Source organism: Cheilinus undulatus, linkage group 5 (assembly GCF_018320785.1).
Source record: "Cheilinus undulatus linkage group 5, ASM1832078v1, whole genome shotgun sequence".
NCBI classification, from domain to species: Eukaryota; Metazoa; Chordata; class Actinopteri; order Labriformes; family Labridae; genus Cheilinus; species Cheilinus undulatus.
Genome location: NC_054869.1, coordinates 34910121 through 34937772, shown reverse-complemented (window position 1 = coordinate 34937772; position 27652 = coordinate 34910121). Strand labels below are relative to the sequence as shown.

At 39.4% G+C, this 27652-nt stretch overlaps 2 protein-coding genes across 3 annotated transcripts in view; one reads left to right on the top strand and one right to left on the bottom strand.

Annotated features, from left to right (window-relative positions):
- Nucleotides 1-44: 44 nt before the first annotated feature.
- Nucleotides 45-18381, bottom strand: prr16 (proline rich 16). 2 transcript variants are annotated; one of them, XM_041788085.1, is made up of 3 exons: nucleotides 17641-18381; nucleotides 12731-13811; nucleotides 45-1697 (listed from the first exon to the last, which is right to left on the bottom strand). In XM_041788085.1, the coding sequence occupies exons 1-2, from the start codon at nucleotides 17773-17775 to the stop codon at nucleotides 12948-12950; spliced, it is 999 nt and encodes a 332-aa protein (XP_041644019.1). In that variant the 5' UTR covers nucleotides 17776-18381; the 3' UTR covers nucleotides 45-1697; nucleotides 12731-12947. The 2 variants fall into 2 exon arrangements, with proteins under 2 accessions (XP_041644019.1, XP_041644020.1); XM_041788086.1 differs by lacking the exon at nucleotides 45-1697 and adding an exon at nucleotides 10769-10801.
- A 3002-nt stretch (nucleotides 18382-21383) lies between these two features.
- Nucleotides 21384-27652, top strand: part of hsd17b4 (hydroxysteroid (17-beta) dehydrogenase 4) — a 54403-nt gene continuing 48134 nt past the window's right edge. The window contains exons 1-7 of the mRNA XM_041787366.1: nucleotides 21384-21527; nucleotides 22071-22124; nucleotides 24395-24502; nucleotides 25090-25149; nucleotides 25256-25277; nucleotides 25413-25459; nucleotides 25733-25817. Coding sequence (XP_041643300.1) covers nucleotides 21476-21527; nucleotides 22071-22124; nucleotides 24395-24502; nucleotides 25090-25149; nucleotides 25256-25277; nucleotides 25413-25459; nucleotides 25733-25817 — 428 coding nt within the window. The 5' untranslated portion in view covers nucleotides 21384-21475. The remainder of the gene's footprint in view (nucleotides 21528-22070; nucleotides 22125-24394; nucleotides 24503-25089; nucleotides 25150-25255; nucleotides 25278-25412; nucleotides 25460-25732; nucleotides 25818-27652) is intronic.

Below are 27652 nucleotides of genomic sequence, written 5' to 3'. Positions count from 1 at the left end.
ATCCCAGTCATAAAAAAACTGATTCTTAATTTATCTTGATTTTTTTTAATGACTTCAGTTTCTGTGTCCAGTGAGAACAAAGAGGTGGAGTTTACAAGTGGCATGCCTCTGGTCTGAATGTGAAGAGAGGCTGTGTGCATTTTTATTTTTACCCATTTATTAATCCAAAAATGAAAATGTGTTCATCTACATAGATGAATATTCTCTCTTTTAATTTGGTGTCTCACATTTTAATTTCTCTGGGTTTGAAAACATTAGAACATTTTGTAAGATTTTTAAAATAAATTATTAAGTGTCCTAAGCAATGCCATAAAATGCAGAGCACTTGCCAGGTAGTGGTGTCAGAAATAACATGACTGACATTATATGAGGAAATAAAATGGGATTTTTCTTTACTGTCCTGCAGAAATTAGCCACCTGCATGCTGGACCCTCTGTCAAACAGCCTCTCCACAGAAATGCATAGAAAAACACAGTGATGGCAGGACAAAGTGAAGAGTCAGTCGTGTATTCATTCAGGCCCATGCCTCCTGTCTAATAAAGCACAACTAGGTATTTGGTTTACGCCTTTTATCTTCTTTAACTTACAGCTTCTTTCTCACATCATGGCTCATTCTGTACAGTCCTCTTAAGTGATAATATTTCACGCACTTATCTTTCATACAACCATTAACGATATAATTGACTCATCCTGCTATGCCCTGCTGAAAACAAAGTACTTCTAAGGAATGTCAGCTTTCATCAAAATACCTCAGTCATCCAACACAATATCAAAAATATCATCTCTTTAAATGTTAAAGTCTCTGTAGAAAAATGCCGGAAATATATAGATATCAAACATGTACATGTGTATTTGTATACAAAGAAAATTTGATGCAAATTATTACTTCTTCAAGAACCCATTAAAGCTGTAACAATGCCACTGTACTCTATCTCTGCATGTTATTGTAAAAACAATGCACAGCTTGCATGTCACCAGTTGAGCACAAAGATTTTGATGTATGATGAAGATAATGGCTGGACACAGATCAGTGACCACATCACCATTCATTTTAAACCATGAGTCTTTCTAAAAATACACCGTTATTGTGCATGTTGCACAATATATTGTTTTCTTCTTATCTGCAGCCCAGCAGAGCAGCATGGTGCTCCCAGGCAGAGCTGGCATGCTCTGCAGACACAAACAATTACAGTTCTTAAAAAGGCAAATTCCATTGGTTGAGTGGAGATATTGATTTCCATCTGAGTATGCACAGAGCAAAAGACATCAATGAAATACTGGCTGACATCATTTCACCCCATCATGCATCTCTTCATCTAAAATCGCCTCTTTACTTTTATGATAGGGTTTCAGCAGCATTCTAATCATCAATTCAATGATTTATATGTAACAAAAATATCACCTGGACATCCATAAGTCATACATACAGTAACCACTTTTCCTCTTACACTAAAAGCTTCACAGTAACATTGCTCTTGCACATAACTCAGCCTGAAGTTTGCTCAGTGCTTTAAAGTCAAAATATATATTTTTTGGATGATCTCCTGGTGGCTGAGAGTGTTTAATACTTTATGTAAAAAATTTAAAAAGTTGATGCTTGGCCTCAGCTCTTGGTCCTCCCCCTCAGATCAGCCAGGGTTGATAGGTGTATGAAACAAGCATCTTTTTTCTTCGCATCTCAAGTATCTCATTGGGCCCTGCAGAGGAAAGGGAGAAAATATACCTTTGAATATCTGAATGCATAGAGGGAAAAAAATAGCAGTCATAGTACAGTCAATACTTTAAGGTATCATTGCACACTCACAAGTACTCAGACACTTACACACAAGTCACAAAGGACTGAACAGTATGAGCCTATTTCCTCTTAGGATTAAAAAGCATCTCAGAGCCTTGAGCCCCTCCTTTAACAGATGTCATCTTTTCACTCAGGTCTGGAGTGGCTCAATGAGCAGCAGACCCCATCTGGGTCGCTGTGGCTCTTAATGTACAAATTCAATCCTGTTGTTGAGATGTGTACCTTCCCTGAGTAAGGTGCAGCTGATGCCTCTAACTTTAAACTCCAAACAAGCATGAAATCTTCAGATTAAGTTTGCTTCACCCCAAAAGCCTTCCAAGTTTCACTGAGCATCTCAAGCTTTTTCCCCCACACACATGGCTGCATGCCTTTTTCCACTCTCACACACATTTAAACACATGCACATTAGACTTTTACATTAAAATGTATGGGTATGAGCATGCACGCACATTATGACAGGGACAAGCACACACATGCCCACACACTTTCCCACATCATGACTTTGTCTTAGTCACAGAGCCAGTATCCATGCCCAGTGAGTACCAGATCTACTTTGAATGCTCTGATTTTTGAGAATGTAGGTCATGTCTATTTTGTATTCTAATGAACTTAGCATACAACATCTCCATTACAGATGTGATGGGACACCACAGTTATTTGACTTTTATTTTGTTTAATGCTCTCCATGTAATCATCGTGATCATAATAAAAGTTAGTGGATTGAGGCAAACAAAAATCAAAGTAAATGATGCATGCAGAGTGAGGATGAGTGAATAGACAACTGTGTCACTTGGCAGAATATCATCACTAACAATCAGCCTGAGAAACAACAGCTAATTAATATTCACTGGTAAAATGTGTGTTTCACTCTGACACATTTATCAAGGTTTTATTGCACACTGCACACTTGCCAAGTTGGAAAATGGGATTAAGACAATTCAGTCAGTGGAAGCACACACATGACTATTGAATTATGATAAGATGACAAATCAGAACTACAGGTTTACATTCATAAACTATCAATCAATCTAGGCATTCAGCTAGGAGAGATTTAAATTAATTATGGAGGCGGCAGGTCGCCTAATGAAATGATGTGTCGCATTAGTGACGTCAGTTAAAATGTAAACAAAAAGGCTTTAAGTGGAGGAGCTGAAGAGAGTCATTCATCAGCAGGTGCACAACAACCAGGAGTAGATTTTTTTTCTCTAGAAGGTCATTTTTGATATAAAGGTAAGAAGTGATGGATGCTGGAAATGTGGAATGAAAAAAGCCAGTGATTGATTAAACATACAAATGGAAATGTTGCCAAAGGTGTTTACTGTACAAAGTGTCAGATATGTTTTATTAATAGACACCCCACCCACATGTATACAGAGAAACATGTGCAGAGAGATTGTTATGCATACAGCTGCTGCCGAGTGGGAGTTAAGCAACATCCGAGGGGAGAGGAAGAAAGAAATGAAGACAGGGTGAGAGAGAGCGAATAAGGGGGAGAGGGACAGAGACACTAAGCGGGAGAGAGAGAGAGAGAGAGAGAGAAAGAGAGAGAGAGAGCGAGAGAGAGAGAGGTGGGCTCTGAACTAGAGCTATGAGCTGTAGGGAGTAGGTCAGTACAGTTGAGTCAGTCCTGACTCATGATGGAGGCGGTGAAGATCCACCTCCTCCCTGCCCATTACAACTTTATTCTGCAGCCTGAAGCACTGGAGCTCAGATAGCCATTACCAAAACAGAGAAGAACTCCTACACCCCGTGGTCAGAGGAGCACTGGTTTCTGTGTAACAGGAACAATCGGATAACAAGTCACGGATTTAACAAACAATGACCCATGTATCCGTATAATAGGGGCAAATTTTTAAAATGTGATCTTGTCAGCCAGTGCAAATGTCAGTACTATTTCTCCTACATCTAACTGCGGGTCAAAGTAATTTAGTAATGCATCCACTTTAGAGTTTTTTCATAAAGTCACCCTCTCCACATATCTCAGACAGCTGATTAATAGTTTAAACTTTTGTGACCTTGTTATGTAAAGTTAGGAAGGATGTGACAGGATAGGACCTGACATTTATTGTTTGAGTGCAACTATTCCAATCACGAATAAAGCTAGAAATGCATTACTTTTTTTGGTAATGGCAGAAAAGTGTCATTGAATATGAAATATGCAATATATGACTACTTACAGCTGACAGTGTCTGATCCGACTGAGATTTTAGATTTTACAGTTTAATTAAGACCACTTCCACTGCCATTTGCCTTTGTTTGGGAGGACAGCAGACGAAAGACTTTGGCAGGGGAGAATTGGGATGATATGCTGCAAAGGACAAAAAGGTTGTAGTCAAAACCAAGGCCATGATGATGATGATGAGGGGCCTCTATGTGAGATCCTGGCTCTGCTAAATCTTCTAAAATTCAAACTTTCCTTGATCAAGTTGAAGTTCATGTACAGCTGTCTCTGCTGGAATGACATTTAAAATTCAAGAACTCCAGCATCTTTCACAGTTTAAAAGATTTGTTTCTGCAACCGTGTTTCTTGCAAAATGTATCAAGAAAGATTTGTGTGGCTCTGGCAATGTATCAGCTATCAAGCAATTTAAGTAATTACATAAGCACTGATGTCAGTAAAATCAAAAAAAAAATTTAGGGATGAAAAGGAAATCTAATCTGATCCCTTTGGAGCTTTCTTATCTGTGACAGAGCACAAGCATTTATTATCATCACTTTGTCCTGAGCTCTGAGTCATCACCTGCGCACATCAGACAGATGTTTTTTGCTCTCTACAAAATCAGTCTTACAGTGGGGAGGAAATACTTTCAATTAGAATAAAACACAGACACAGACCAAGGTTATAATAGTTTGAGACTTCTCAGATGTATTTATTTTTCTTTCATTTTCAGGTTTCAGTTTTTATGTTTAATTTTCATTAAGTTCTAGTAAGTTTCTACTGCTGGTTTGTTAGTTTAGTTTAGTTCTTATTTTGCAAAAAAATGCTTAGTTTTAAAAGTAGTTTTGTATGTGATACTTGTTAGGTGTGAGAGTCAAGAGGGCTATGTAAGAGCTCATAATGTAACAACAATGTCTGATGTCACAAAAAATTAATAATATCTCATAATGAAATAAGTGGTTGATAACTTAAAATGCTGAGTGCATGGGCATTCTGGTAGTCGGGTGGTTAAGGCGTGCCATGTACGCAGGCGACCCAGGTTGGAATCCGGCCCGTGGCACTATTTCCTGCATGTCTCTCCCCGCTCTCTTCCCTGTGTCTGACTCTATCCACTGTCCTATCAAATAGAGGCCAAAAATAAATCTTTAAAAAAAAAAAATGCTGAGTGCATAAAGTGACAATTTTTGCACATATTGTAATAACTTATCACATTTCGCGTCTGTTATAACATTATGAAGCAAGCAAAGCATTTTTCTTCTAAAAGTGTATAAATTTAGGCTGGCCAAGATTAATCGAGTTAATTGCAATTAATCAAGGAAAACAATTAGTGCTCCAATTTTTATAATCGCAATTAATCGCATGTATCATTGTCCCTTTCAATATACTTTGGAAACAGTATGTCAGCCTCTTCCAGCAGTGACGTAAAATAAGTCCACCACTGCTCCTTGATGTCTCACTTTTAAAAAATTACCGTGATCCCAGTGGACGATCCACAAGTCATTTGAACCTTTTTAATGTTCTCTTATTTAATTTTCAACCCATAACAATTTCCTTTTCCACGGTTAATTTCATGTTAAAATCTTTGCTCTACCAATAAAAGTAGGTCTGTATCTTAACAGGAAGTCAGTTGCTCCTAGTTTAAGACATAGACTGTAGAAAGAATTGGACAAAGCCTGTGTGACATCAACCATCTGCTTACAATAGGCAGATTCAAACTGCTTTTGAAGCCAATCCAGGGCAGGATTGAAATTGCACCCATATTGAAATCGCTGGCTCAACCGAACTTTGGATCAACCCAACGGCCTGCCCACTTAGCTCGACTTCCTGTCAGCTTGCTAGACATCTGGCTGACAGAAACATAGCTTCTGCCTGTCGAGCTATCTGTCAATCAAATGAGACGCACCAAACAGTGAGCAGTGGGGTTTTGCTTAAACATAATCTAAACCACTATGGTACAAAAAAATTCACCCCCTGTACAGTAAGAGCACATGAAGACATTAGCTAATGAGACACGTTTGTTTTTTCAAACCAGGCTGTAAACCAGTTTATCTCGTGTAAAAAATGGCTGTTAAACAGGTGTTCAGATGGGCCCTCCGTTGTTCCTGCAGCCAGCCTCAAGAGGACACTGGCTGTATTGCAATTTTTTGCGCTTCTGCATTGGCTTCATTTTCCAGGACCGGAGATTGCTGCTTGGTTTAAGACAGTAGCAAAGTTAAAAAATGACACACAAGCAGTTTAAAAATAGTTCCACAAAACAATGGAATTTTAAAATGCAATGAAAAGGGTGTGATTAATTTTGAGTAACTACAGATATTCTAAGGTAAATCGCGTTTAAAATGTTAATCTTTTGACAGCCCCAATTTTATTACATTATAGAGTGAGTCAATAATCTCTGGATTATCATGGTTATTGATTCACAGTAGAGTGTTTTCTGCTCTATAAGCACTCTTTCAATAGTTTTTACTTTAAATTAAGGTTAAATGCTGTAAAAGACAGAATCAGAATTATTGGCCAAGTATACTTACACAACAAGCAATTCGACTCCCAATAACTTGCCTCTCAATGTACAGGAATTACAAATTTAATACCCTAATAAATAAACGGACAAAAATATAAAAAAATAAGATTTAAATTTGTACAAGCTCTTGTTGGTATTATTTCTAGTATATACAGGTACATCTCAAAAAATTTGAATATCATGAAAAAGTTCAATATTTTCTGTCACTCATTTCAGGAACCCAAATATTATATAGACTCATTACACATAGAGTGAAATATTTCAAGCCTTTATTTCTTGAAATGTTGATGATTATGGCTTACAGATAATGAAAACCCAAAATTCAGTGTCTCAGAAAATTAGAATATGGTGAAAAAGTTCAATATTGGAAAGTCATGTGTCACACCCTAATCAGCTAATTAACTCCAAACACCTGCAAAGGTTTCCTGAGCCTTTAAATGGTCTCTCAGTCTGGGTCAGTAGGCTACACAATCATGGGGAAGTCTGCAGACTTGACAGATGTCCAGAAGACATTCATTGACACCTTCCACAAGGAGGGTAAATCACAAAAGGTCATTGCTAAAGAAGCTGGTTGTTCACAGAGTGCTGCATTAAAGCATATTCATAGAAAGATGAGTGGAAGGAAAAAGTGTGGTAGGAAAAGGTGCACCAGCATAAGGGAGAACCACAGCCTTGAGAGGATTGTCAAGCAAAATCCATTCAAGAATTTGGGGGAGCTTCACAAGTAGTGAAATAGTACAAATGTGGCATTCCTCGTGTCAAGCCACACTTGAACCAGAGACAACATCAGAAGCGTCTTACCTAGGCTGTGGAGAAAACGAACTGGACTGTTGCTCAGTGGTCCAAAGTCCTCTTTTCAGATAAAAGTAAATTTTGCACATCATTTGGAAATCAAGGTCCCAGAGTCTGGAGGAAGAGTGGAGAGGCACAGAATCCACGTTACTTGAAGTTCAGTATGAAGTTTCCACAGTCAGTGATGATTTGGGCTGCCATGGCATCTGCTGGTGTTGGTCCACTGTGTTTTCTGAAGTCCACAGTCAACCCGGCCATCTACCAGGACATTTTAGAGCACTTCATGTTTCCTTCTGCTGACAAGCTTTATGGAGATGCTGATTTCATCTTCCAGCAGGACTTGGCAACCGCCCACACTGCCAAAGGTACCAAAAGCTGGTTCAATGACCATGGTGTTGCTGTGCTTGACTGGCCAGCAAACTGGCCTGACCTGAGGCCGCTATCTAAGCAACCTGAGCTTCCATTACACCTGAGCAGTGCCACAGGCTGATCGCCTCCATGCCACACTTTGATGCAGTAATCCATGCAAAAGGAGGCCCAACCAAGTATTGAGTGCATAAAAATGAACATACTTTTCAGAAGCCTGATGTTTCTGTTTAAAATATCATTTTTCTATTGATCTTATGTCATGTTCTAATTTTCTGAGACACTGAATTTTGAGTTTCCATTATCTGTAAGCCATAATCATCAACATTTCAAGAAATAAAGGCTTGAAATATTTTGATTTGTTTCACACATCCATCTGGTAAACTTCTCATACACAGCGTTTCAGAAAGGACAGAGCCTTTGAAAAAAAAAACGTGCGACGTAGCTGCCACCAAGCTGCGCGCCTGCGCTCCAACTGAAGGAGTAAACTCCATAGAGAACTGCATAACGCCGCAAACAATGGCAGTTGTAGACATGTCAGTACACATTTTTTGTCGTTTTTGAAAAGAAAACAACTCTATGCTGTTCTTTGTTCTTTTATAACGAAGAAACATCGTCAAGTTCTGATAAAACTGGTGCTTTAGCAGCATCCACGCTTATGTCTTCCGCCATTATTGCACCGGCCTCTTGTTGCTGCTTGCTTATGTCACGACTCTGCAGATGGGAGCTTTGCAAGTTGGATTCACCAGTGAGAAACACAACATGAGGGAGTAACACAACTGGGTGTAATTCAGTTACTTTCTGTTCGCTGATTAAAGCTTCCTCATTACAGTGGAACTGCAATTTTTGAATTGTTGATATTTTTCATTAAAACTGTAATGTGGTATTGATGTATGATAATTTGTTATAGTATTTCACAAAATCTTGTGTTGTTGGGATCAGTTTACACGTACTTGAGCAAACACACACACACACACGCACAGGCCGGGGTGGGGGGGTGGTGGGGGGGTTGTATTAACATTTTGAGCCCTAAAGTAAAAACTCTGCAAAGAGTGCTTTGCTGCAGACTACACTCTCTTGTAAAGCAATTATCATGCTGATCCATAAATGATTGACCCACTCGAAAATGTAATAAAAATATTTTACTTGATTCATAATGTAATAACAGATGCAAAATGTAGTAGGTTATTACAATATGTGCAAAAGGTTGTTACTAGGGATGCACAATATTGGATTTTTGCTGATATCTGATATACCGATATTTACAGATTCATTTTAGCCGATACCGATATTTAAATATGTTTTACATAACTACAAATTCAGTCCTTTGAACACAAATAAAGGTTTGAGGATGAGAAAAGAAGCATTCTTTTTTTCTTTAAAGAAACACTTTAAAGTTTAAAGAATGAGGATAAATAAAGAAAAAGGTCTCACATTTGTCTGTTGGTCCAACCTAAAACTCTACTAATTTATTAGGATTTATGGCCAAATTTTACAGTCGATATATGCTGACTTTAACCATGTAATTATCATTGTTGTTATTAATGTTATTAGTTTTTATTACATTTATTTTTTGTAACATTAAACATTAAAACATAACATTGTTACTATTTGCTTCATTGTTACATTATCAGCTCTCACAGGCCAGAAAAGTAAAAGTCACACAATTTTGAACATATATTCAGAAAGAGTACTCTTCACTTCTTACTTATTCAACACTTACTTCACTTTTGCCTGACACCCCTACTGGGGTATAGGCCATCGACAAGGACCTCCAGAGTACTTGGTCACTTGCATTCCATACTTCTCCCAGTGTTGCTATCTTGTCGTGGTGGGGTTACTTGCGTGCCTTCGTGACTCTGAAGGCTATACCAGAGAGGGTTTATACCCTCAGTAGGTCCAACCATGCCAGGCAGGTTTCTAGAGTAGAGGCCAGACAAAAAGCAGCACCTGATCCTCCAGGTTGGGGGTTGGAAGTGGGGCTAACAACTCCAACCCGTTAAACATCTTACATTATAGAAATGCAGGCACAGAAAAAAAACTGAAAATGTATTAAAAATTTGATGTTAAAATACAACTTAAGACCTGAAATGATCATTGTGGGAGGGTTTTAGTCATCCAGGCTTGGGTGTAAATGTTATTCAATATGCTGCTGTCACAGACTAAGGGTGAATCCATTTCTACCCCTCAGCCCTTATCTTATTCCTACCCCTTGGTTTTGCACGTTTACGTCAGTTTAAGGGGTATCCCAATTCTAAGAGCCAAGAGGTGCATCACCCTTGAAACAGAGATTTTCCAGGACCACACTTGAAACCAAGGGATATGATGAATTTCCCTCCATGCATTGCATTTACTTGCAAAATTGCACAACAGACAGTGAAGGAGGTGCATAAATGTAAAAATATTTTCGGCATAATGATTATAGAAAGCACAGAGGTTGTGTTTTCTCATATATACTGAATCTTTAGTCACTGGGATGGGAGTTTATTGTATTTTCGGTATGTACACGTGTAAACCAGGGCTAACTATAAATAAATGGAGAAGATCAACACAGAGATCCACAGTATGAACGATATGGACTGATGATGCAGCTGTTGATCAGCAATGAGTGATGATGACCAGAAATCAAGTGGTGTCTCATTTCTTAAGGGAAGGATTTCACCCCTTCCCATTACCACCCTGTTGCGAGGGGCAATGGGAAGGGTTAGACAAAGGTCTAACGGGAAGGGTTAAGGGGTAGAAATGGGATTGGTATTTTATTTTTAAAGCCTTGTTTTTTGGTTAGTTCAGCTAAAATGAATTTAACATTTTAGTTTTAGTCATATCATTTCTTTTACTTAGATATAATAGCCTTGAGACAGACACACTAATCTAGAAGAGGACTCTGATGTTTATACATATAAAAAGGGGGTCATGTTTGACCTTATTTTTCCATACACTTGGCGGGAATTCACAAGCTAAGCTCCAAATGAAATAAGAGAACATGCTCAGGAAAGAGACTGGCATATAAGGATGCCTTTACTTTGCAATATGGTCACTTAATCATACAATGCCAGGTCCACTGTGTCAATTTCCTCGGTTCATTGAATAGTGCACAGCAGCAAAAGCCCCCATGAGCTGCTTCTATTGATGATACTGGCTGCACTCCACTCTGCTTGGGCTGATTGTGTTTCTGTGAGTGTGAGAGAGAGAGTGAGACTGTGTGTGTGCTCATGCTGCTGCCAGACTCATTTAGATCCATTAATACAAAGTAAATACAGGAGTGTTCCACAGTGAAAGCAATCATCTTGAGGACAAACATGCATCCCTTTACAGCCTTGAGAAGCAACAAACACAATACAGTGAAATCAGCCTCCACTGCATTACAGTTCCCTCTCTCTCTCTCTCTGCTTCCCCTTGTCCCCCTCTCCCTCCATCTGTGCCCCCAACTCTCTCACTCGCTCTCATTTCTCTCATGGCTGAATATCCGCTGATCCCTAATCCAGACGCCGATTTTAGATGTATAAGGCCAGCGAGGTCATGCATTGGATTTAGTAATCAGTGAGTGCTATTTTATACCCTCATTTTCTCAGCCTGAACCTCTAAGCCTCTCATTCCAACAATGCTAAACACAGATGGATGGTAAATATATTCTACGTGTACCAGCGTACCGCACAGGTCCTTATATTTCTCTCCCTTCCCATCTTTCCCTGCCTCCACTGTCTCCCTTTCTCTGTTCTCTCTCTCCATGTTTTTATCATGAAAATATGTACAGCAGCAGCAGCAGCAGCAGCAGCAGCAGCTCCTCTTTTAAAGCTAATGTTGGTACAAAGGCTATCTGAAGCAGCACTGTTATCTTTGGTAGTCTAATCCAGCTAATTAAGGGCATAGCTAGAAGGAAGGTGCTACTATTCTCATCTAACTCCAGGGTATGCTGTCTCCCCAAGTCTGCCAAACTGACATGTGCTATCACACACACCTATGCGCACATAGACATGTGCACAAAAACACGCATAATTAAAGATTTGTGGGCACGCATTTTTAAAGGTGCTCTCAGAAGAATTTCAAATTTGCAGTCTCACTCACTTAGGGAATAGGCTTTATTAAATATGCTTCCTAGTATGAGCCAATAAAGCGGAAATATACTGGCTGCTCATCTTTAGAAGGTTGAAATCTCACTGATTTATATTCCCAAAGGAAATAAAGGCTTACACCTTTACTGCCCGGTTCTCGCCACTTATGAGCCTAACTGATTAGCTTACTGTCCATTTCCTCTTATTGATATAACAGTAAATGAAAAAGAGGGTTCATATAAATTAAAATTGTTAACAAAAAATTTAATTTTGTTAACATTATTTGTTTTTGAAAATGAAATAAAAGATCTTTCAATTAGAGCTTGCATATTTTTGAACTGCTGTCCAATTTGCATTTTTTTCAAACTCCCTTTCTACCCTTACTCCACAGTGTCACTCTCCTCTCATTTTTCATTCTTGTTCTTTCACACGTCAGCAAAAATAAGACTTGTACAGACAAGAGCTGATGTAGTAAGAGGTAAGATATGAGCCAACTTGACAATTCCCTGACCCTAATTGTTCATCTCGACAAGGTATTAATGTCACAATGTGTCTGCAGTGACTTTATTCATGCAAATGTGAGTGTTGGAGAGTTACTTTTGCAGATGTAGGTGTCGGTGTACGGGAAGATCTTTAGGGCTTTTGATGAAATCCGAGGGAAGCGGGTTTTCTTGTTTCATCCAGAAGGACATGAATAAATTAGAGGCTACTCTGAAAGAACTTCCTAAATTTGAAACTCGTTAGTACCAAGAGCTACAAGGCAGGCACATACAATTTAGTTTAAGTGTCGTCAGCAGTCTCTCTGGAAGTTTTTGAAAGTCCCCAAACATTTTTCCGTCAGTGCCCTCTGCCTACTTACATCACATTTAGAACACATACGCCTACTTAGTCTCCCACAAATATAAACACAAGCATGCACCCAGTACATAAACAAACTTGTATCAACACTTACTCACAGATATGTGTCAGCTGAAATTGCACATGAAATTGCTCTACTTCTTCAACCCTTTCCCCATCACAACCACATTGATACATGAATAAACACTCACCGCTTCTTCCTGATCTTCCTGTGTACATCTCAGTGCCCATGGCGATGGCTTTGTCTCTGCTCCAATCATTTTATCCATCTCTTTGTTTCCTATTTTCCAGCTCTTCCTCTCTATTTGGATAATCCAAAGTTCAACTGGAGTAGAAAGCACTCATAAAGTAGAAAACACTATGAATGATTCAAAAATGTTTAAGTCGGATGGAACAGGTGGTTCAGCGTCAAACCGTGGTAGTGGTTGATTTGCGAAGGATTGTTTTCTGGGGCTTTAGGGAAGGCGGGTGGGGAGGCACACAAGGTGGTGGAGTGTTCGTTGTCGGCGGGAAACTGTGGCTCATTGGGAGGCCGCCGTTTTCCAACATGAGTTCATGATGAGCATGAGTGGGAGGAGGAGGGGAAGAAGAGCAGCAATGTACTGGACTGAGCCTAAAGTCATTCAGCTCGGCCTGTATGTGAAGTTCTGTGTCATCCACGTCATACTGGAGGTCACAGTCTGGGCAGTACCCGTGGTACTGGACCTTCTCACTAAAACGTACACGCTCCCTTTCACGAGACTCCCTGCCGGTAGCCTTAGGGCATTTGTTCTTTTCATGGCGTAAAAGAGGCATGGGTCTCGGTAATGTAGGGACAAGACCCGACTCAGAGATTCCATCATTAGAAATGAAACATGGCGTGGAGGAAAATAAATCCCTGTTTGGTTTCAACGGAAAAATGCCACCATTCCTTATTACAGACCCGGCAGCCTTGGATATATTCCCTGATAACACTAACGTTGGATGAGGCAGATTTTTAATGTTGTGTTCCTCGGCCTTTAGCGGGGTAAGTCTGGGTGGCGGTAGTGGGGGGTGGGGTTTCTTGAGTACAGTCAGGACTGCAGGAGGGTGGACAGGGGCAGGGGCGATGGGTGCAGGTGCTTTGAAGATGCAGTCATCAGGGAAGAGCTTCATCTTCTCCAGGCTGGAGGCGGTGGTAGTGGTGGTGGTGGAGCTCGAGCTGGAGTTGAGAGTGTCCGTTTTGGAGCTGTCTGTCAATCCGTCTTCCTCCAGCTGCAGGTCACCAGTCAGTGTGTCGATGTCATGAACAACCTGGAGACAAGAGGAGAAAATGTCACTGTGACAGAGGAGGTCAAGAATAATAAACAATCTGCCAAGAGGGGGAGAAATGCCAGCTACAACTATGTCAGGTAATGAAAAAACTATGGCACCAGGTGACTGAGACAAGAACAATGACCTCGACTGAAACTTAGAGGGCAAAAAGAGAAGTGAAAATCACTTCTTGATAGGAACTGATGTCTTTGTCTCACAAAGCTCATATTATTATATTGGATTATACTGTATATTGGATGAACTGAGGACTTCATTTTGTACAGTTAAGGGAAGACACACTTTGATTTAAGAGTTGGATTATTGAGATTTAAGGTTAACTGAGATATCTCTATGACAACTACACGAGGGAGGAAATATTACAAAAATTTACGGGAACACCCATGAGCCTGCCAGACTCCCATGAGCCTGCCAGACTCTGATTTAAGTGATATACTACAAGGAAGGAAACCAGCCATATCCTGTAAGCCAAACTGTCAGGGATGTCACCAAACCAATGTCAGGAATTAATGAACAGTACACCCTCTGCAATTAAGACAGCAGATAAATAAAATGTAAGGGTTGAACAAATAGAAAAAAAGGAGGATATGAAAATCAAGACTGTCAATTTTCTTCTGAGATCAGCACAGATGCTTGTTATACCCAACTGAAAGTGAGAGTCAGAGATCAAGAGGAATCATACAAATACGGCAAAAGTCAAGAACAACTCAGCAAACAGATGGTGATTAATATGACATTGAAATGACTGCTACGAGGGAGAAGGTTTCTCCTGTCAGTGGTGTCATAGTTCTTCACAACAGAGCAAGAAACAATTCATCATGGCATGAATGAAATTCACAAAAGCATCCCTGGTATGACAGAGAAGATATTCTAAAATGAGCCGAAGAAAAGAAAAGAAATCAAATCAACTCTGTAAGAAACACCTCATTAAGAAGAAAACACAATCAGCTGCAGTAGTGCAATAATTTACCAAGTGTTCTAGGGTGGAAGAGGAGACGGAGCATAAGAAACACACTGTGACACAGCAATGTGAATATTTTGGGGAAAGCAATGACCCAAAAAAAAAACCTAGTTTAATTTTTGAATGAATCTGCAAACTTGAACTGTAAGGTCATTTGCGAATACAGCTCAGTGCGGGTCATAAAATTGATATTAATAAAATTGTATTGAAGAGAAAATAGCAGAGAAGCTTTGCTTGGTGCAGTGGAGTTGAATATGAGACTCTGTCTCAGGATTTTGAGATGATATCTAGACCCAAAGATAGTCCCTTTGTCATCCAAGAGGAAATTTGTTTTCACAGCTTGCATGGGGAGATATTAAAGAACCTTTGGAGCAGGAATTTGTTTTTTTTGCCACTTTAAAGGCAATAAACAAGACTGTGAGTAGTTGTAAGGGAAAAGCAGCACCAGCTGAGAGGGTACAAAGACTATGTACTGTACTTTTGTGTTCTCTCCAATAAAGAGGAGTAAAAAATATAAACTGGGAACAGCTTACCTGCATTCAATGTATTATTCACCCATTTTAATTCACCGAACTAAGACCAACAAGGGAACAACAACAAAACACATCAATAGAAAAAGTTACTCCAGCATATATTTATGTCTGCAGTGCTGAAACAACAGCTCAAATAGTTTAGATTTCACATAGAAAATAAAAGTTGCAGCAAGCAAACGGGGATTTAATAGTATAGGGAATTCAACAAACAGAACAGATATGGATCTAACTTTCTCTGCTGGGAAATAACAAATAAAACATCCATGTACTTGAGCCATTTTCAGAGACCTATCCAAAAACATTCCCTTTGGAGAAGGTTCTCTTCCCAGGGTGGAGTTATTACTGCCTTCATGCCCAGAATTGAAGTGCAGTTGGACATTTTATTACTAGCTGTCTGACTACAGAGGATCCAGCACTCAGTGAGCCCAAAGAATGTCTGATAAAAGTCGAGCTGAGCATGCCTAAGTCCATCTTATCTGAGCTGAAAAACATTTTAAAATAACAGTGGGAAGAAGTCACCAGAAATGAGAGTTAATGTATTTCACTTTACAGCCTTTATGAAATAATCATGATATGACAATGTTCTCATGTTCATTTTCTGAATCAGTAATGCTTATCTGAGCACTACTGGATCCCTCATCAAGTATCTAGCACATTAGCCTGCTGTAAAACCCCACATCTAATATCCAAGGGTCTAAAATGCATGTCCAAACAGTAGCTGGAGAAAAGGAAGAAATGACGAGAGTGGTGCGGAGGGAAACAGAGAGCAGGAAGGAGTGATTGAGAAGGACAGGAGGCAGGGGCAGAAAAAGCAGTGGCGCTAAACTCACCGTCCTGTCTTTAAATGGATAATTTGCTGGGACACACACACACATAAGAGGTAATATCAGTATCCCAGTGTGCAGCCTCTGCTGTAGGCCAGGCAGCGACAGTGTCTGTGCCAAGCATCTGGGTAGGGTCACTCCTCACAGCCAGGCTTGGTTCCAGCCCTGTCTGTGAGTTATAACAGATAACTGCATTTCAAATGGATTATACCCCGAACGCTGGCTTTGATAGCGGCACCCCCTCGAGGTATGTGCTTAGTGTGTGCATTGTCAGAAAAATGCATCCTCTACACAACTTCCTGGGAAAAAAAAGAAAGAGGGCACATCGTGGAAAATCACAATAAACAGATTGCACTTCCTTCATGTCCTCATTTATCTCTGCTGCACCCTGTGAGACACTGTAAATGGATGTAAAACACAAAGGGGGTCTAATTCAGATCAAGTTAAGCAAAATCTGTGAAAAGAAAGCAGAGAGGCAGAAGAAGACAGATGCTGTGTCGACAACCCATCCATAATGTAAGACCCAGACGCTGAAAGCAATAGGGTTTTATTAGCAGGGCAGCCTGTCATGTTTGGGGGACAGGTTGAGCACAGCGGGTCAAATGCTTGGCGTGTGGCTGCTACAGGAATGTAAACATAAAAACAGATAGGACTGCAGGCTGGTACAACTGAGGTGGCAGCATGGGACTCCGTGATTGGCATGAGAGGAAACACTGATTTTAAACAAGCACTGCAACATGCTGTGAAAGAATCTGATGAAAAAGATGTCCCTGCACAGAGGAGAAACAACTGGCTGCAAATAAAAAAAAAAGCATTAAGTATCTCCATATAATCCCTGAATCCTTCAGAGATTCCCCCTGATTCCCATTCAACACTCTTGTCTCAGCATCACTGAGATTTGAATCTGACAGCTCTGAGAGTTTTGATCTTAAGGATTCAGTGAAGAGAAGGGGAAAGCCAGCAGACAACAAGAGATAAAGAACGGATGAAGATGATTGGCTGTGATAAATACAGACATGTGGTGAAAGACAAAGACAGATGAAGATAAAGAGCGAGCCACCACTAGAGATTGAGAGAGATGAAAAGTGAATAGGAAAGACAACTGTTCTATTAATTCCAAGCAAACAACAGTCAGCATTAAGATGATGAAATGCGATGCAAAAGTGCCTTCCTGGTTGAACCAACTTGCCCATGAAATATTAATCGTGATTACGTTTTTCTCACTTTCATTGAAGCCTGAGTGAGTCAGGGTGAAGAGACTGTCCTGTCATTTCACACCCCACATCCTCCTGTGCCAAATGTCTCCCATGTTGGAGATAATGATCACTTACATTAGTGGGCAGGGGGGAGGTGCATGTCTGTATGTTTGTGTGTGCTGTCATTGCCTTTTCCAGGCCCCAGTGAGGTGGACGTCAGCCTCCAAAGTCTTCACTGACATGGAAAGAGCATCTAGAAATAACATTACACGTGTGCTTCAAAGCAGTGGTGTTTACCTCTTTGAGCTCTTTGGCTACATCCTTGAGGTCTCCCAGGATGGTTTCCAAATTCTCCACGATTGTCTTGATCTCCTTTTTCACTTGTACTTTGGAGACTACTCCTTCAGCCTCTGCATTTGGTGTCCCTGACATTCTTCAGTTTATGGCCACAATCTATTTTGTGAAGGATCTAAAGTCAAATCCTTTGGTTGCCACGCTGTCACTTTGCCAACGCATTATTTAGTCCTCCGCTCCCTTCACTTTTGCTCCTACATCACGGCCAGGACGGAGTGAAGTGGCGTCGGGCAGCGTTCTATATCTACCACTAGGCATGCGCAATAGAGCGTAACACAGAAAATAACGGTTATGTCAAAATATTGTATCATACTGTCTACGAAGCGGGTGTCCGTCCACAGGTTTTTACATCTTACACCCTAATGTCCAGAAACAAAAAATGACGTGCCACGAATAGCCCTCACGTCGAGGGAGCGCTAAATTCAACATTTTGAAAGAAAAATGTTTGACACGTATGCGTAGAAAATGTGTTAGCAAGAGTAAACAAGAGGAAACGACGACGAAGAAAAACAGAGTGAAGAGGCAGTTATCCAAACCGTCACACCGGCGGTCGTTATTGTAATGGTCCATAATCCTCCGGCGTTGAGAAAATTGAAATACACTCCATTTTTCTTCTTAAATAAACGTTTCTAGGAATGATACACCCCGGAAAGCCGCCAGGTAATGATACCCCAGGGGTACTTTCCTCCGAAAAACACCCCGTCAGTTTCATCCTGTCTCCATCGCAGCCTCCTTGGAGAGTCTGAACCAACGTCCGGCGGGCGCAGAGGATGCTCGCGCGCTCGCTCTCTCTCGCTTTCTCTCTCCCTCTCGCTCTCTCGTTGCTATTTCATCACACAGGCATGCCGCAGTTGAAGAGGTCTCCCGGTTATTTGTTTTAAAACGTGCACGTTTGTGTTTGTGTTAAAACAGACTAACTTAAAAACCGCCTTATAAGCTCGTAGACCTATTAAATATAGCTGAGTGAGAAAATAAGTTATTCCTGCACCTCAAAGCCTCAAATTTAGCTATTTGGACAATGTTGATGAGAATAGAATGCAACTTATACACTTTTTTGAGTTAGCATTAGAGAATAAATGACTATCAGATAATGAATTAATTTATTTCTCTCCATAAAATGAGTGTCATCAACAAGGGCAAGCTAAGCAAAGTGATTTAGAATTAAAGACCCTGTAAGTGATAATAAATATTTATTTTAGGTTTTGTTGTATGAAGGCCACTATGCTATTAATCACCAGGGCAAATTAGAGTCATGAAAAACATCTCTAAGTTTATGAAACTGAGCCTCAAAATCATTAAAAATCAGGCAGTAAAATCTTCTCTGGGTTATAGTGTGCTTGTTGGTTGAATGAGTTGAAGCCACACCCACTAGGAGAAATAAGATCCTCTTAAATTTCAAAGAATTCTTCTGATCAGAGGAGGCTGCCTGGCTCTGTGCCAGAGAGACAGAAGTTGGGGGGTTAAATTTACTGTTTTCTGGTACAAATCTCTCTGTTATGATCATTTTCATTGATCCGTAGTCCACCATTGCTGATAAATTTGGGAAATTTAACTCACCATGAACAAAAAACATTGCAGGAAACTGGCTGTGAACTTTCAATGAAGGCTGTGACATCAGCAAGCAACAGACTGTTCTGAGATGAACTGCTCAGTGATTTTATGTTGTTACAATGTTAAGGGGGCAGTGTAATTCCCAATCAAGACTGATGATATCATGGGCTCAGATTTTTGCCTTGCCCAAATCAAAACAAGCCAAACATTCAGTCACACATAAATCTCAGTGTGTTCACAAGTTTACAGCAATCTTTTTCCAACATATCAAGAGTGTTAAGACACAAAGTTTCAAAACAAAGAGTATCAAAGAAATGATTAATGCAGTTTGAAACAGCTTGTTGAGACTGATAAAAAGGAGGCAAAATTAATAAGCAAAGGGAAAGTAATGGTAGGCTTCTAAAGCCATAATATGCATGAAAAGTTATTAATCTTAAGAAATTAGATTAGTACAGACTAGATAAAAACCTTCCATATGAATGTAATATGAAGGTATTTCCCATTTGCTGTTAAACAGAGCAAATATTTTTAATCCAACTTTTTCCAAACATCCTAGTTTTATTTTGGATGGTTACATTATTTTACTTTGTACACAGAAACACAATTTATCAGCCCCCCAATGCTAACACTCAATTGTGTATCCTTTTTACTGGATAACAGCAAAGATTTGACGGTCTTCTGGCATAGACTCTTCAGATCACACCATAGATTTTCAATGGGAGTCAAGTCAGGACTTTGTGTGGGCCTGTCAATAATGCTTACTTTGGTCTTCTGCAGGTAGATCTTCACCATGTATTCTTTGGGTCATTGTCGTGTTGGATGACAAAGGGGACAACCCAGACCCAGTTTTGCTGCTGACTGCTTGAAGTTTTCTTTTAAAATCTTCTCATATACTTCTTTCCTTATGGTTCCTTCCACTTTTATGAGATTAACAGTTCCAGATGCACTGAAGCATCCCCACAGCATAATACTCCCATCGCTGTGTTTCAATGTGATGACGGCCTTCTCTGAGTTATTCGCCACTACCTTCTTTCTCCGAACATAAACAACATCTCTGTGGTCAAAGAGCTCTAGTTTCATCTTATCTGACCAAGGGACATGCTTCCAGTATGCAGAATCTTTCTCCAGGTTGTCCTTCGCACACTTCAGTCTGGATTGAAGGTGTCTCTTCTGCAGAAGTGGAGTTTTTCTTGATCTGTAACATCTCAGTCCATTCCTGTGCAGAGCTCCAGTGATTTTTAATTAAAAGATAACCTTCCATTTTCACTTGATTTTCTACAAAGTTAAAGCACATTGAACAATAGTGGTTTGTGCTATGTCTCAACAGAGGGCTAGTTCTAAAATTTGGCTGTTGCATGTTAATGATACGTTCATGATGCTTTAAAAAACATGGTTAATACAAACAAATAATAATTATTATTATTGTTATTATTATTATTATTATTCTCATTATTATTATCATTATTATTAATATTTAAATGAATAAATAAATACATAAATAATCATTGAGATACATAGATAATAAATAATCCATAATAAAGAAAAAGAAAATAAGTTGTAGCCTAGATGCTGTAATGTACACAAGTTAAATAATCATTTAGAATTATGTTAAAGCATGCTGTGTTCATGATAAATTTTCTGTGAGAAAAATCTGAATTATAAAGAAAATACTACAAGGCATGAGAGCAGCTTCTGCTACTTGCTTAACCAATTGAATCTTCTCTCAAAAGACTCTAATACAGATATTAGGAGCCTTAATAGACTTTTTCTCATATAAAGACTGCTGTTAAGCATATTTCACATCTTAAAACATGAGTAAAAGTTTGGCCTTGTTGTTATGAAATATATGAATAAGTGTATGGGTTTTCTTAGTGGGCTTTGATACAACCAAACACAGGACTTCCCCATAAGAACATATAATCTTTAAAAACATTGAGCAAAATCTTCAAATACCTGCTTACTGGTGAGACTGAAATACAAAATATGTGCAAAATGGTTTGGATAGCTTTCATATTACATAGGACACAAGTAAACACCACTGAGTACAGATAGCAGGGGCGGGCTGTAATCCTGATGTGCTTTGTTCTGATTGGCCGTTAGCGAGACCGCCCCCTCTATATCGCGGAAGTGAAACTTGTAGAAGTTCGCCCTGCTGGATACTGGCGTTACTCTTTAGCCTCTGTGCTGTCAGTCAGTGTGCAGAAACAGGGAATAACATCTCATAGGAATGTCTTTGTCTTTTGAGGGAAGAGTGGTTCTTGTCACCGGGGCCGGAGGAGGTAAAATAACCGTGTTAACAAGACTGCATAATAGCCGAGTGCTGTCATCTTTGCTAACTGTTGTTGCTTCCAAAAAGGGTTTGTAATGCTAGCTCTGGAGGCTAACGTGGTCAGCCTCAAAGATTATGTATATTTTTGAGTTTGTCTGTTAAAATAGTGAGTGCACGAGTCTTTGTTGTTATATTAGCGGCTCATTAGTTTGGCTGAATGTCTTTCGGGTCGCTAATATTGGTGTAACAGCTGTAAGTCACAGAACGAAGAAGTAAACTAACAAGACATGGTTCCTTTTAAAACCTTTACATAATGGTACATGTGTTGATTAATGATGTAGCATACGCTGTTTTGATTCGAATAGATAAAGATTTGTTGCCTTGTGGATATGAAGCACACAGGAGCAAAGTACATTGGAGGCAATGGTTAACAATCGTGCTAAGTGTGTGAAAGGGCACATCCAACAGCTACACAGCAGAGCCTGTTGGTGGTGGTGTTTTATTTAGTAAAATCATGCTTAGACATTTTGCTCATCTGCCTTTCTTTCTGCAGGCCTTGGCAGAGAATATGCACTGGCTTTTGCTGAAAGAGGTGCCTCAGTTATAGGTAAATAAAGGATCTTCATTTTTCTGTTCACTTTTTTAGAGTATTTGTCATGGATGTGATGTGGATAGTAAAACAGACTTTGGTCTTATGTAAGTAATGAAATGACTGCTAGAGAGAACCCTCACCCCTTTCCTTTTATTATTGAAAAGATTAAACTAATACAAGTACAAGGCAATACAAAACCAGGAAAGACCGTGCAGGCCATAGATGTGCAATAACCAGAGAGCAAGAAAAAAACAAACTAGTGAAAATATCAAGACCAGACCGAATCAAACAACAAAAAACAAAGCATATAAATAGGCAACAATGAAGAAAGAAAGAAAAATAACTTTTTTTGTCCGATGGCCTTTAAGTACTTTAGATGTGAGGAGGAGGAGGGTTATAAGTGGACATTGATGAGTTTTTACATTTAGCTGTGTGAAAGGTGATGGTTGTATGAGCTGTCATTTTTGTTTCCTTTGCTTTAGAGATCAGTCATGCTTGTGTCCATATTAATATTTGCCCAGACTGAAAACTGGAGCTTTTACTTTGAATTTGGAACTGAAAATTAGATTGATAATTAAAATGCTAAAAAAAATATTTTTGTCATTTCCCATATCCATCTCTCCATTTTCTACACCGCTTATCCTGTTGGGGGTCGTGGGGGCAGGAGCCTACCCTAACTGTCACTAAGCAAAGTGGTCAAAGAAAGGGCTGACATAAAGAGACAAACAATCACACACTCTCTTACATCTATGGCCAATTTAAAGTCACAAATTCCCATAATGAGCATGATTTTTGCTCTGTGGGAGGAACCCAGAGAGAATCCACACATGCACGGGGAGAATATGGATTCTGCACAGAAAGTACCTGGCCAGGATTCAAACCAGAAACCTCCTTGCCATGAGGCAACAGCGCTCAACCCTGCGTCACCTGCAGCCCTGCATTTCCCTAATGTATCTGCCCAAATAAAAAAAGACAAAGTATTGTTTTCCCAGCCCGCAGCAGTGTAAAACAGATGTTTACATATACCTAAACTCAGCCTCCCATATAAACAGCCTTAATAAAGACATTTTCTAAAATGACTTTAATCAATTACAATAAAAACAGCTGAAGTTAAAGAACAAGTATGGTAAAATTAGTTCTCCATTTATTTAAGTGAATTTTTTTCCAAAGTGCTGTGTATTTAAAGTGCTCAGTACAGCCAATGTCCTAAGGGCAGGATGGAAAACAGTGTGTGGAATAGGTGGTTCTAGGGGTCCTTTATGATGCTGGAAGCCCTGCTAGCAGAGCAATTATGGTAAATCTTCAGCAGTAAGGGGACAGTGGCACCAGTGATTGTACTGGCCATCTATACTATCCTGTTAAGGTGCTGTTGGCCGGCAGCTTTCCAGGTCCTAAACAAGGAAGTGAGAGTGTGTCAGGATCCTTTCATTAGTGCCCCTGCAGAAAGTAGTGATGGCAAGGATGGGGAAACTTTTTCTTGTTAGTCTCTGGAAAGGACAAAGTCACTGTTTTCCTCAACAGTGGTTGATGTGTTGTCACAAGGGGTCAGGCCATATAAAAAAAAATCAGCAGAATTGATCTTATGATGTGTTATAAAGAAGAATGGTAAAAACCTGATAAGTCAGACCTACGTGGTTTAACGTTAGACGTGACTGATTTTTGTATTCAAGTATTGATGCATTGATCAGGCAAAGTGACAAGAGCTTGGTGTTGGCGAAGGATAATATGATAAAGTGATGGGAGCCAGCCCTGACATGCCTAATTGGCAGTAGATCCAGAATGAATAGTGTTATTTTCAAGTACATTATTTCTGCTTTCAGTCCCATTCATTCAGTCACAGTGGGTGGTAGATACAATCACAGCCTAGTCAGATCTCTTATTTACTTACTAAATGAAACATTACACTGATTTCTTGCAGTGATTCATAAAAACCTTGGCTATAAAATTGGAACCTGGTATCAGCAGAGATACCGTCGGCTGGGGTATCAAAATCTTTAATGGGGGAATAAACTTGAATCAGTGCAAATCCAGAGAAATTGTGCAAGAAAAATAAATATGTATTGTATTTACTGTAACCTTTTCAAGCTGCACAGCTGCAGATGTAGGCATAAATAAATATTTACTCATCTCAAAATAATAGCTTTCCCTGCTGCCTGGACCCAACTTGCCCTTGAACTCTGACAAGGAATCAGCTTAGCTAGACTCTTCTCTTTACCTAATCAGTTGTGGAGAATTGCAGAACTCACCCCATTATTGCTAATCTTTTTCTTCTTCTTGCAATAAAGTGAATGACCTTGGGGCAGACACTAAAGGGGGCGGAAAGAGTTCTGCGGCTGCTGATAAGGTGGTGGAGGAGATAAGAGCGAAAGGAGGCAAGGCTGTGGCAAACTATGGTGAGAAGTTTGGACAAGTCTGCTTGTTTGATGTATTCATTGTTTACCCTAGCACATCATTATCTCATCTGTTTTTTCAAAGTTTGACTTAGAATATTGATCTCTGTCAGCTCAACAAGCTCACTGATTAAACTGTTTGTATATGTTTTAAGACTAATGCTACCTACTTCTCTGTCTTTGTGCATCTCTTATGCAAAATACTCCTCAGTGGTAAAACCAAAAAGATGATAGCTGTTGAAAAAATGTGTTTCAGAGGTAGTTTTGAAAAATGGCTGACTTATTAGTTCTAGCAAGCCCTAACAATGTAACTTTAAAAATAGTGACTAATCATATCTTATTACTCATCCTAGTGTTGAACCTAATATAACTTTCTCATATGCCTCACTCTCACCCTCACAGTTATGTAACTGATATCACACTGACTACACTCATCTGTAGACCTAAATGCTATCAAGAACATGCCTGCCAAGAATCAGATCAATAACTTAAGCTAAAAACACATAGAATATTCTTTGGCAGCCGGGGAGAATCATTTAAGATTTATGACTCACAACATATCCATGACTGTTTCTGTTGTGCTCATACAGATTCTGTAGAAGATGGAGAGAAATTGATCCAAACAGCACTTGATACATTTGGAAGAATTGGTCAGTACTAATGTTTTTTCTGTCAGTAAATAAATCTTTATTTAATGATGTTATCACTAATATTTCGACAAGGAATTAGATTAATCCTGTAACATCTTTCCACTAGATGTTGTTGTAAACAATGCTGGGTAAGTCTTTTCAAACTCTGGTTTTCTCAGATCATTTTTAAAGTGGATATTGTTTGCTGGCAGAATATTAATAGTGCAATAAAATCCTAAGTTTTGTCTCAAAGCTTTAACTCTACCCTGCTTTTCTTTGCCAAGGATTCTTCGTGACCGATCGTTTGCCAGGACGAGTGATTTGGACTGGGGTAATTAAATTATTTTATATGTTTACATTTACTTCACTCTCATTAACTCCCTTTTCAACAAAGGGTCATCCATTTCAGTCGTATTATTCCCTTTTGTTTTGCTCATCTCTGAGTTGTTACATAAATAATGAGTAGAATAATGCCACTGTGTTTGTTTCCCATATGTCTAGAACAACAGATTGTCTGTGTGGGAGTTTGAAAATCATCCTAGAAGCAAAATCTGCTCCACACTGCTCTAATGCCCTGTGTCGTTTCTCTTCCTCTCCACTTTAGACCTGATTCAGAGAGTTCACTTGAGAGGATCCTTCTTGGTGACTCGAGCTGCCTGGAATCACATGAAAAACCAAAAGTTTGGCAGGTAAGAGCAGCTATCGAGGTTGATAAAACCGTGCCATCCTCCTATTACGGGGGTTGGATTTATTTTTTCTTTGGAGCAGTATTATTCTCAGCAGACAGACTGTTTCTGGCCTGTAATAAATAGGAAATCAGTATTCTGTGTGGTAATGCCAGATTCAGACATCAAATAAAGTACCAAAGATACTCAAATGGTTTTTATGCGCCCTACTTTAAGTAGGCTCTTGAGAACAGCCACTTGGGGTAATGGGTATATAAAGCATGTCTGCCCTCACATTATTATACTCATATTCCAACTCTGACTTAAGTCACTTGATACCCCTTAAATTTTTCGCTCCAATGGTTTCAAGGTGCACAATGAAATAATCTGCATACTAATAAAAGCCCAAGATAGCAAATGTGATTCAATTATGCAAATGACCAAAGAATGGCGGGGAATTAGTTAATTTGGTTATGCTACACTGTAAGTGTTTCTCTTAAATATTTAAGAACTAAATAAACTGATCACTTCAAAGAACTTTGTACTATATCTGCTCAGGTGTATGCTTCAATGCTGTATGTCATAAAACCACACTTTATTTTCTCTCTAAAGATAAAGCTGTCTCACCATTCATCTCAGAGTCTTTATCTCTGGATAAGCTTTGTGTATAATGGTGTCCTTACACATACAGAAATGTACAGATTGTTTCCTAAAAACTAACTCAATGGTGAGCTGCATATGCTAGTGCAAACAGAGGATTTATTTGACCTCAATCCTACTTGGAATTTTTCCTTTCAGATTTGTAAACTCCACTGGAATTTTTGTGTAATATCTCTCTGATAGCAATGATGACGTTTATATTACACTATTCATGCAAAGTATCATGTTTGCAAGTGTGGTCTTGACCACTCATCTGTTGATACTGTAAATAAGTCTAGTTACACATAGATTTGATTGCAGAAAGTCATTTTACTGTTGGATCTTGTTGCGTTGATTCACCATTTCTTTGCCATCCTTTTTCGCTCATGCCCTGCCTCCTTGGACACCCCTCCTTTTCAATAGGAGGGGTGTCCCACTCACACTGCATGTAGATGCCAGGTTGGAAAGATTCTTCAAATATCCCAGAGCTCATTTGTGAAAAAAGTTAAGAAACAGAAGTAGTTGTTTTGAACTTGATCTCTTTTGGACAAAAGTCTACTAAATTAAACTGTAAAGCTGTAGAACTGATAATTTCTTTTGACAATAACCCATGAAGGTGGAATCTGATATGATTTAATTACATTTATTTGGGCTTTATTTCAAGAGGACAGTGGATAGAGTAGGAAATCCTGAAGAGAGAGTAGAGAAAGGAACCATGGCTCAGACTTGAACCGTGGAGTTAAGCAGACATGCATGATAATGCAGTGTCGGTTGACGAACAAGCATTTCTCATTGAAACCCTTTTCCAGACACAGGTGCTGCCAATAGCACTTATGTTGTCTGCATGCAGAAAATAAAATGAACACCTGCCCCTTAGCAGCTATCATCAGAAGAAATGTGTGTGGTGAAAAGGGCCCATTGAGGTTTGCATGTTTTGAATTATAATTTGCAGTAGAAGGTCACATGACCAGCTTTGCTCCCATGTTACTGCAGGTAGCAGATGCCCTTCATAAGAGCACACTAGGGGCTCTGCATAAATGGGAGAGGACAGTAGTTCATTAGCACTGAAGCAGCATTGTGTATTACATGTGATTTATACTCGTTATTCAGTTTAAAGCTGATTTTTAAATCATGAGGACACAAAGTGAAAAATTATGCTCTTCTTAATGTTATGTATGCATTTTGAGGAGGTAAAAAGGGAAATGCCACTTGTTAGGGCT

Excerpts from the sequence above, each read along its gene's own strand:
- prr16 (XM_041788085.1), bottom strand. The coding sequence starts at position 17,775 with ATGTCAGGGACACCAAATGCAGAGGCTGAAGGAGTAGTCTCCAAAGTA. Across the intron at positions 13,812-17,640 it reads TAGCCAAAGAGCTCAAAGAG|GTTGTTCATGACATCGACAC; the intron begins GTAAACACCACT and ends TCTTGTCTCCAG.